General features: G+C 43.5%; 1 protein-coding gene across 2 annotated transcripts; it reads right to left on the bottom strand.

Moving 5' to 3' along the window:
- Window positions 1-3,654: 3,654 nt before the first annotated feature.
- Window positions 3,655-9,835, bottom strand: LOC110531742. Of its 2 annotated transcripts, XM_036983146.1 has the most exons (4): window positions 9,594-9,835; window positions 9,331-9,421; window positions 8,783-9,240; window positions 3,655-8,660 (listed from the first exon to the last, which is right to left on the bottom strand). In XM_036983146.1, exon 4 carries the CDS (start codon window positions 8,220-8,222, stop codon window positions 4,191-4,193), a length of 4,032 nt encoding a protein of 1,343 aa, XP_036839041.1. In that variant the 5' UTR covers window positions 8,223-8,660; window positions 8,783-9,240; window positions 9,331-9,421; window positions 9,594-9,835; the 3' UTR covers window positions 3,655-4,190. The 2 variants fall into 2 exon arrangements, with proteins under 2 accessions (XP_036839041.1, XP_036839040.1); XM_036983145.1 differs by lacking the exon at window positions 9,594-9,835 and having other exon boundaries at window positions 9,331-9,527.
- Between the last annotated feature and the right edge of the window lie 616 nt (window positions 9,836-10,451).

Below are 10,451 nucleotides of genomic sequence, written 5' to 3'. Positions count from 1 at the left end.
AAACGGAGGTTAACGGTTGAAAGAAACTCAGTTAGTCAAAGACGGGGTAAAGTGAGGAGGTCTGGACCAAAAACGGTAAAAAGAATACTCGGAAGTATTTTCTAAAAGAACAAGCAACATGGCTCTTTTACACCGCATGTCCTCTGAAGCTATAAAGACAGAGCTCGATCTTTTCACGGCCCCCTTAACCCAACATTCAGTAGAGAGGTCCAGTTATGTGGAGATAGCCCCACTCTCTGCCATTACAGACAACGGGCCCATAGAGTTTTTTATACCAGGCCACGGTGACAACTATCTGGACCTCAACAACACCTTGGTGCATTTGCGTCTAAAAGTGACCAAAAGAGACGGTACTGATATTGCAAACGATGCCAAAGTGAGTCTCATTAATTACCCCGTGGCCACCATCTTCTCCCAAGTGGATGTGACTTTGGGGGAACGTCTAATCAGTCAAAGCAGTGCCACATACCCATACCGGGCCATCATGGAATGTTTACTCAACTACTCGGAAGACACGCTCAAGACCCAATTCAGCGCAGGGCTGTTTAGCAAGGATACTGCAGGAGCCTCTATGGAATCGTCAGACCCATCCACCGGTGCAAATAAAGGACTGGAGGCACGGGCTCGCTACTGTGCAGAATCTCGAGAGTTTCATCTGCTAGGCCCTATACACTCTGACATTTTCTTTCAAGAACGTTTACTCTTAAATGCGGTTGATTTAAGACTAAAATTAACCAGGGCCAAGGATGAGTTTTGCCTAATGTCTGCAACGGACGGGGACTTTAGCTTAAAAGTGTTGGGGGCCACGCTTTTTATTAAAAAAGTGTCTGTATCTCCGGCCGTTCGTCTGGGTCACTCACAGGCTTTGATGAAAGGAAATGCCCTTTACCCTCTCCAAAGAATTACCATGAAAACCTTTAGCATACCTGTGGGCAGCAGAATCTGCAGTCAAGAAAACCTATTTCTAGGGCCTTTACCGCGATATGTGGTTATAGGTTTGGTTGATCACGCCTCCAATACGGGCAGCTTAAATAAAAACCCATTTAATTTTCAACACTTCAATGCAGAGTATGTAGCTCTGTGTCAGGACGGACGTCAGGTCCCTGCTAAGGCTTTCCAACCGCAATTTAATAACAACATATCTGTGCGAGAATTTTACAATCTATTCCTGGCTACCGGGAGGCATCTAAAAGATCTCTCTTTACCTATTGACAGAAATTATTTTGCAGAGGGTTACACAATGTATGCTTTCAATTTATCCCCTGATGATGACACCTCGGGAAATCTTTCGGTGGTGTCCCAAGGTAACCTCAGGCTGGAGATGCGTTTCCGTACACCTTTAGCCTGTACCGTTAGCATGATTGTTTATGCCTGCTCTGATTCAATCTTGGAGGTGAATAGCCGAAGACAGGTTTTAGTAGATTATTATTAAGGATCGTTGAGCAAAGACATGAATACCCAAGAGTTGGAAGGGCTCATGAGCCGACTGATTGGAAAACAATTTTGCGGCGTGTTGGCTTGTGATGAATTACCTATGGAGAAATGGATGGTGCGGCCTGCCATGTTTATTGTCAATACCCATCCTAAACACATGCCGGGTGAACATTGGCTAGCTGTGACATTAGAAGCGGAAGGAGGAAGAAAAATCTCAACTTTTTTTGATTCCTATGGCTTTCCCCCGGGTTTTTCACATTTCCCTAAATCTATTAAAGAATTTTTGACCAAAAACGGCTCAAAGATATACTACAACACCAAACAGGTGCAAGATAACCTTTCCACAACATGCGGTCACCACTGTGTATTCTATCTATGCCAAAGAGCCCGGGGAGTTTCTTTTGAAGATGTTATGTCTCTTTATAAGGATGATTTAAGAAGTAATGATAAAGTTGTAGCTTGTTTTGTTAGAAAATATCAAAAGTGTTCAAATGTGTATCATTTAAGAACGTGTAATCAAGGCGTATGCTCACGCCAAATGTTTCAAGAATGCCACAAATGTTAAATTGCTTATTTTTTCAAATAAAATTTATTGAATTTAATCATAGTCATTCAAAAGTCATTCAAAAGTCTAACCACCCAGAGAGATCGGGATTAGGGAAAGGTCCGGAGGCGTTCAGGGGGGTAAATGGGTTATCGTCATTCATTTCATAAGGATGCGAGGGTTTTGGGGCGTCTTTAGGGGTGCTGTATTTCGTTGAAGGTGTGTGTTTTAAAGAGTGAATCTGTTGACGAGTCTTATAGTTGGGTACACCCGAGAGGGGTATGTTGAGGATGGCCAGGGCCTTAAGAAACTGAAGCCATCCTGGAGGTCTTCTGTCATCAGCAACCTTGTGGGCAGATGTGGTACTTTTAAGCAAGTCCAGCATATGGGAACCTTTGACAAGCGAGCCCTGAAGGATAAACTCTCCTTTGTCGTTCCAAGTAGCTGCCCCCTTTGAGTCTTTTAGCTTGTTCATAATGTAGCTAACATTTTTCCTGTTACGTGCCGGAACATGGGCTAACATGTCATGCATAACTTTATCTTCAACAGGCGTTTGAGCTTCAGACGGTAAGCTCACAGGTACCGGCATTACAGGGGCGTGGCTCTCGCTAGGCTCGTCATCTTTTAAAGGGTCCTGTAGGGAAATAGTTAAATGGCCTGTCTCTCTCTCCCCTTGTTTCACCAAGGACAAATACCTTTGCAAGAGGTTTGTGTATTTTTGGACCTTATCATAGGGGTTCAAGCCTTTTTGATTCAAAATATCCTTCATGGCCGTATCCAAATCATTTTCCGCTGTTTGTCTGATATTTTCGGGACCCTGCACTTGTTTTTTAAGTCTATCCAACTCTTGTTGTGGCACCAGATACATTTTATTGGCCATCACCCTATGTGTTCAACCCCCACGTCGGGCTGCAATAAGGCTGGTGATGAAGGGCACGGCTATACTTAGTAAAGGTAGAAGAAAACCCCCAGACTGTTGTATGCTATGTCGTTTCTTTTGAAGACTGACCCTTTTATTGGCAAAGAGCTTGATCGCGGTCTTTTGTCTCTTTAATTTTTTCAATTGTGTCAGGGTGAGTGGAATGCGTCCTTTGAGAAGATTCAAAGCAATCTCACATAGGGATAATATTAGATCTGAAGAACAGTGACCCAAGATGGCCTTCCGTTCATTAGATGTAGCCCCAACTAGGCTTCTCAAGAGGGGCAAGTTTCTTTTTAAACGCAGAGACATAGCGGTTACTTTTTAGGTGTGTACGCAGCCGGCCACTCCCACGGAAACAGACCTGTTCGTAGCCTAAGGTGTTCTGGAGTATTTGCTTTTAAATCCACGATTAAATAAGAAAATGGCGCTTTGGTAGCGTCCTCGTAGCTCTCCATAAAGTAGGATTTCCTTCCCGGGTACATCTGCTGAGCTAGAGTGTTAATTTGTAGTTTGTCTCTAGGATTTTTGAACAAAACCATGTAATTGGCGTTCAAACTGATGGTGCGGCTATTTTTACCTTGGTGAAACACATTCTGCACCAAGTAAAGCACAGACAGGTTTCTATGATGAGTATATTGGGTAAATGCTCGGGCAATTTCAGGATGTTCGCTACCTGCAAATAGCATATCGTCCAAAACCAGCAGATTGTTTTTATGAGGAGGTAAAAGTTCATCATCAGACAGGGAATCAGGTATTCCTTCAACAAACTTGATTTTTATTGTCTTCAACAATTCATCATACAGAGGTTGATAACAAGAATAACACCACACAACATTATCAGGCTTTTGAGATAACACATGTTCAGAATTCTCTAAAATACTTTTTACAAAACAAGTTTTACCACTATTCGAAGGCCCTGCGATTAAGGCCGAAAATGGTAGTTGCAACCGGGGGTCAAAACCTTCTACAGCAGTCATTATATCTTAAGCTTTAAGACACCCTGTAGCTTGTAGCATAAGTCTGTAGCCAAAGGGACAATGTGGTCCAGTCAGGCAAAAAGCAGTCTCTCGTCATAGACAACCCTGAAGCTTTTAGTAAGTGGGGGCCTTCCTCAGATGGAAGCCCTTTTTTAGACCTAACAATCTTTTTGTAGGAGCTCAAAATCTCCAAGTCACTATTCCTGTCATTTAGGCACCCCTCGACCAAGCGTGTGACTGATTCAAAGTTTTACACGTGGGGCATTTTCATAGTTTTGAGTCACGCCTGACACACTGCTGCATGTAGCATAAGTCAGTAGCCATAGGGCAATGTGGTCCCGTCAGGCAAAAGCCGTCTCTTGTCATAGACAACCCTGAATCTTTTAGTGAGTGGGGCATTCCTCAGATGGAAGCCCTTTTTATCTCTAACAATCTTTTTGTAGGAGCTCAAAATCTCCAAGTCACTATTCCTGTCATTTAGGAACCCCTCGACCAAGCGTGTGATTGATTCCAAGTTTACACGCGGGGCATTTTCATAGTTTTGAGTCACGCCTTTGGCTTTCAAAACCACGTGATTGTCCTTAGTTCTAAAAGCATAGCTTTTAGGACCACAGGAGGACCATTCGGTGATATGGTCACCCTCTGCGAGTTCACTCGTTAAGCCACCCAGATAGTTGCTGAGTGGGGGGATCCAATCCCCCGGTTTGCTTACATAGACCACAGAGTCTGTGTCGTGGTAAAGAACCCGCCTCTGAAGCTGCTCCATGAGCTTGTACAGTTCAAGTCGGCCATAGGCCGTGGTAAATGCTGCAAGAAACACATTTACATTACCCGGAGGTAGAACCCACTTCTTGTTACGTCGCCATTGCACCAAGGCAATGTCTTGACTCAAGAATGAAAAATGTGAAATTTCGTATTGGTCCGAAAAAACAAATTCCAAAAATTCTTCCGGGTCTTTAATAATCGACGTTGTTAGCATGTTACACCTCTGCGCTAATTTGCCCCAAAGCGAGTTTAAGTACAATTTCGACACATTTCGTTTGGTTTTGTTGACCTCTATTCTGTCAGGGTCAAGAAGGATGCCTTCTCTGTCGTGATAGTCTTGAATGTACCTGTCTTTACTCTCTTGATCTGTGACCGATGCAGGATAGCCTGAAGCCATTTGCTTACATCTCAAGAAGGTTTTGATGTACTCTTTAAAAAGAGTGTCTGATTTCTTGGTAAAGTTCCATACTTCAAAGATTTTGGCCACACGATACCCCATCTCTAAAGCCTTAGAGAATTCAACTGTGACCCACACCCCTGTCAGGGCTCTTTCTTGATCTGAGTGATCACATGGGGTTTGCTGTATGTTTTCACTGCATGTGCGACAAAGGGGAAAGAAAAGTTTTCCTTGAGGGCCCCTGTAAGGCAACACAGGTATAAACAAACCCCTAGGAGGGTAGACTGTTGCTTTGATCAGACCAAAATAGTTTTGGGGTAAGTCAAAATCCCGATGAATAATTTCTGGATGCCCTATAGGATAGCATGAGGAACTCATTACATGAGGATAAAGGGATGTAAAATCTACATAGCCTATTGTCTCGTCGGGTTGCGCTACATACCGCAATGTCAAAGCATTGGTACGGCCGCCATACAAGGCCTGGCGCGGTTCCAGGGGCTCGGGGGTTTCAAAGCTGGAAAGGAAGGCTTGAACATTAGGATCAGACTTTTTGAGGGCTGTCCATTCGTGCTCCCACAAAACAACCACTTTTAGACCGTAAGTAGCCTGTAAAGAATCAACTTTGTCTTGAAACTCTTGGTACATTTCCCCAAAAGTCTTTTGGGTTAGGACACACAGGGTCTGGGGCACAAAGCAAGATTTGCAACCATGGAAGAAACAACCGTTGTACTCATACGCGGTCTCAACCCCGTCAATCTGTGTGTAGCCATCTACATGGTAAGAGCCAAATGCCTTCTCCCCTAGATTCAAAGCATGTTGAATAAAAATGTCTTTATCCTGGGCCATATACTCTAACCATTGAATGGACCCACTAGAGTATGACTTGAATTGGCGTCGGTAGTTGTCAGGCGAGGGAATGGCTATTGAAGCGGGCGGCAAATAGTGTGTACGATAGGTTTTCATGCATGCCGATGCAATAGTTGTACAACTCCAGGGGTCAATACCTGCATCTTTGATTACCTCTTCTCTGAATCTGAGGCATCCTTCACGAAGTATAACCACATCATTGTCACAGTATGATTCCATCTCTTTATGGAAATCAAAGGTGCCATGTCTTACTGTCTCGTACCACGTCATGAATCTCTCACGCTCTTTGGGAGACATTTGATCACACCCGTACATTTCAGGGCTGGGATATGCTCCGACATAATGTAGATTCTCATCAGATGTGAAGAAGTGGGGGAACCAACCTTTCACAGAGTTTTCAAAACCCAAGGCCTCTGGCATTTGAGCCAATCGCATGGGTAAGAAGCTTAGACTGTCAATGTATCTCTGGTTGAAGGCTGGGTCTACAAAACACAAGATTTTACTACCTTGAGCTATGACCCAGGGTGCCACGCCTTGCTGTATCAAGGGATTCAGAAGCAGGTAAGAATCGTAGGCTCTAGCATTGTGGGCTATAAACGTGAAGTTTCTGTACTGTGGCTTTCTAAAATGTTTTAGAAAGAGTAGTGCACAATTGGATCCTTCTGCAGACCACTTTTCCCCCTTGAATGTCATGGTAGATACAAAAATAGGCAAATGATCCCCCGATTGCTGATTTGTCTCAAAATCATAGAACACATATTTCTCTGAATGTTCATCTTCAGCCAAGGGTTGAATATAACACTCGTGTGGCACTTCTTGAACCACTTCAGCGTCTCTGCTTTTCAAAGGCCCTTTACAGATTGGACAATGAATGATTCCACACACATGTGGTTTAGGGCTATCTATTTTAAGGTTGTAATTGCAATGACATTTTGGGCATTTCTTGTTAATGGCACAAATGCTTACAGATTTACAGGCCTTAGGGTGCCATGTTTCAATTTTGTGTTTAGCGTAACAGTAGGTCGAACGACATGTGCGGTGGCAATCAGCACAGGGTGTCAAGTTTAAGGGTTGCATTGGGCACTCTGCATCTTGACATACAGAACAGTTATAACGGCACGAGTGCCCCCCCTTTCGGGTGTAGCCGGTATGGCATGATGGACACACATAGGGGGTCCCGAGGAACGCCGTGATGTTGGTAATGGCGTAGTAATGTTCGTTTTGCACATAAAAATACAGAATCTGCGGGTGCGGTTGGGGGGTGTTTTGGAACTTCAAGAGAGATGCATTAGCTCTACTGTGGTACAAAACCACAATCTTGATATTCAGAAGGTTTTCAAATTTGAATATGTCGGAAAAAGCAACCCCCTCGTGTATACCGAGACCCACCCCCGTTTGGATCTCTCTAGCCTTTTGCAATGCCGTCAGATCAGTACATCCTGGGTTAAGTAAATGCGCTAGGCCTATTGCAAAACATAGCTTATTATCGGGATTGTGAACGTTTATGAGGTAGGCCCTTTTATTGCTTAGGATTTCCGATTGCATTAGGCTATCAAGCTTCCTTCTCTGCCCACCACCCCCCTGGGGTTGACGTATTATTTGAACTACAAGCTCGAGGGTTCGATCGGCTATGATGGCTAAATTTGACTGAACAAGTCGTTCTAGCAGCGCGGTAAATTGTTCAAGATCTGCTTCGCCATTGGGTAAAATAAGAGATACTGTGTTATGCAGGCTATCTCCACAAAGTTCCAACTGTAGAACATCCCGTGGTTCGCCATAATCTCTAGCCGTCTCTAACAGATCGTTCAGAGTGTCCGTTATCATCATGTAAAACAACGCATAGTCAAGATTCTGATTCACCCATAGGAAATTGAAAAACTGTCGAATCTCTGTATTGTTGAATTTATTCCGGTACACAACCCGGACACGTCTATCAAGACCATCTCCCGCCAGATGTATTAGACAATTTTCCAATTCCCCAAAAACATCTTGTGGCGTTTCAGACTCTACGGACCTGGGCGATATTGGTTGGTCTATCTCTGTTGGGGTTGCCGGGGCCGAAAATGTCTGACTCTCGTTCAGACGATTAATTAAGGTTATGAGGGCTTCGGGAATCTGTGATAACAGGTTTTCATCGGGCCCCCCTGACTCGTTCATGCGATTAATCATTTCTAGGAGTTCGGCTGGAATCTGGGATAATATGCTTTCATCGCACACCCCAGACTCGTTCATACGTGTAATAACTTCTAAGAGTTCTGGCGGGATCTGCGCTAAGAGGCTTTCAACTGTCTCACCTTGTTTCTGTAGTTCGGCCATTTGGATAATTAAGGATGTGCGTTTTTGGGTCTTTCGGGAATGATTGGTGGTTACATGTATGATTTTAGCGTCTGTATTTGCGTTTTTTAATGGGTTTGCTGTTTAACATGCGGGGAATTGTTCTATGCCAGAATAACATATCGTCTCTGTACTGTCTCTCAATTAAATCACCCACTCGTTTGTATAGCAAAACATTCCTTGATTTCAAAGCCCTGGAAAATAATGTGAAAAACCTTTCTTGTTCTACTGCAGGTACTGATGCCGTAGAATTGACGGGGTCGATAAGGTTGGCCGCATCACAGAAAAGCTGGTCGTCAACATCTGAAATGTCATTAAAAACAGGTCTATCGGTTGTTTCATCGGGAATGTTCGGGGCGCCGGAATCCCCCAGCTCTAGGTGTATGTGTCCGTCTGTGCCGTTTTTCGCCGGGGCTGAGTCTGAATGAAAATAATACATACAAAATTACGTTATTAAATATAAAATATGTTAGATACATAAAATGTCAAATACATTTCAGGTCTAATAATATATATATATTAACAATACATCGTTAAAATACCTAGGCTTTTTTGGCGCTTGTTCTGACGAATTGCTGATACCGAGGGCTCTGGGCTTTTTTCAGCTAGCGTTCCCGATTCTGCAGGGTCTGTCTCCGGGCAGTCTGAAAAAACATTATTTGTCCTTGTTTTAACATATTCTATCAAAAGAGGTATAACTAATAAAAAGACGTATAACACATAACATAAACGTATAATGGTCTCATACCAAGTCCTTGGAGCGCCTGCTCGCGAAGCCTCAAGTTCCCGGCCCAGCCGTACTTTTCGGGTGGGGTTGAATCTGAGCAATGTACTTGGGCCACAGTTGTGCGTTGCCTGTTGGGGTCTGGAATATGTCGTGAGGGGGTGGACGTTCCCGGTGAGTTTGAAAAAACGCGCGTACAGAACGGTAGAATTGCATCCATGTCACTCGTGTCCGCTGTCCATAACGAATCCTTTATCATTCTTGGCGGTATGTCGACTGTAAATACATAAAATCGTTTTTAAAATAGTACACACTATTTTTTATATATAAATATTCTTGGGTATGTGTTTAATTGTAAGGACTTACAACGAAAAAAGTCTGATGGCGACTGACTGCCTGATTTTTGAGAGTGTGTATCCCCCTCATGTTGTTCCAGATCAGGTAAACCGTGTAAAAGCTGCGTAAAGGTTTGGGACTCTAGCCACCGTTAGACAATATTAACCGTTATACGATATATATACACTTTTTAACACATATTGGCCTTTGGTCTGAAATACCCAAATAACTCGGGGGTTTGTTATTACAATAATATTCAAACAAATCTTAAAATATATTTCTCATTTACTCACCTCCAGAAATATCCATTAGGAGGGCTTTACAGCCTATGCTATCTGTCCTGGCAGTTAAATATTCGGGCCTTTGGGTTTGCGCTAAAGCCGTGCTAAACTTGTTAAAAATAGACGTTCTGTCCCTAACTTGTTAAAGTACGGAATGAGTTTCGAGAGATAGCCTGTATGCAACCAACTGTATGTTTGCTTTAGACCAAAAGGCTGTGAATTCAAAGAACCGTTCTGTCATGCGTTTTGTTTGGGGGGTCCTGGGGGGGGCGTTGATTAGATATCCTGGTTTAACCCCGGGCGGTCGGCCGATACCTTGACAGGCCATATGCTGGATAGTTCAAACTTTGGGATTTCAAACGATTCTCTACAGATGGGACCCCATGTTGAACCCACACAAACAAACCCTTTGTTTTTTGAAACGCACACACACACTCCTGCTGCTCCTTCACACGCACACTCATGCACGCACCCTGATTTTCAATGTCTTTTTCTTCGCGACCGAGTTGGCTGAAGATGTGAAATACCGTTTCACATAGTTACGGGTGAGATACAGTTTTTTAAAACTCCTTTTATTGAATTCCAAAATATTTAACACATACATTTTAACACACTTTATAATTCAACATGTTTTACTATTTCTTACAAATATAGGGTCCGTTTAGCCCTGACCGTTATCCGTTTCCAACTCCCCGTCGCAAAGTCTTTTGCCCGCTCCATCGAAGCTCTGGCCGTTTTCACTCCAGGGATAGATCCGCCTTCTGCCTTGTGGGTCTTGGGAATGTCTCAACGATAACCGAGGCCATCGCCGTAATTGTTCCCGATTTTCGAAAAGACTGTCCAGCTTATTCATCAGTGTTCTGAAAATAT

This window comes from Oncorhynchus mykiss, chromosome 7 (assembly GCF_013265735.2).
Source record: "Oncorhynchus mykiss isolate Arlee chromosome 7, USDA_OmykA_1.1, whole genome shotgun sequence".
NCBI lineage: Eukaryota > Metazoa > Chordata > Actinopteri > Salmoniformes > Salmonidae > Oncorhynchus > Oncorhynchus mykiss.
This window is presented reverse-complemented; position numbering and strand designations above follow the sequence as displayed.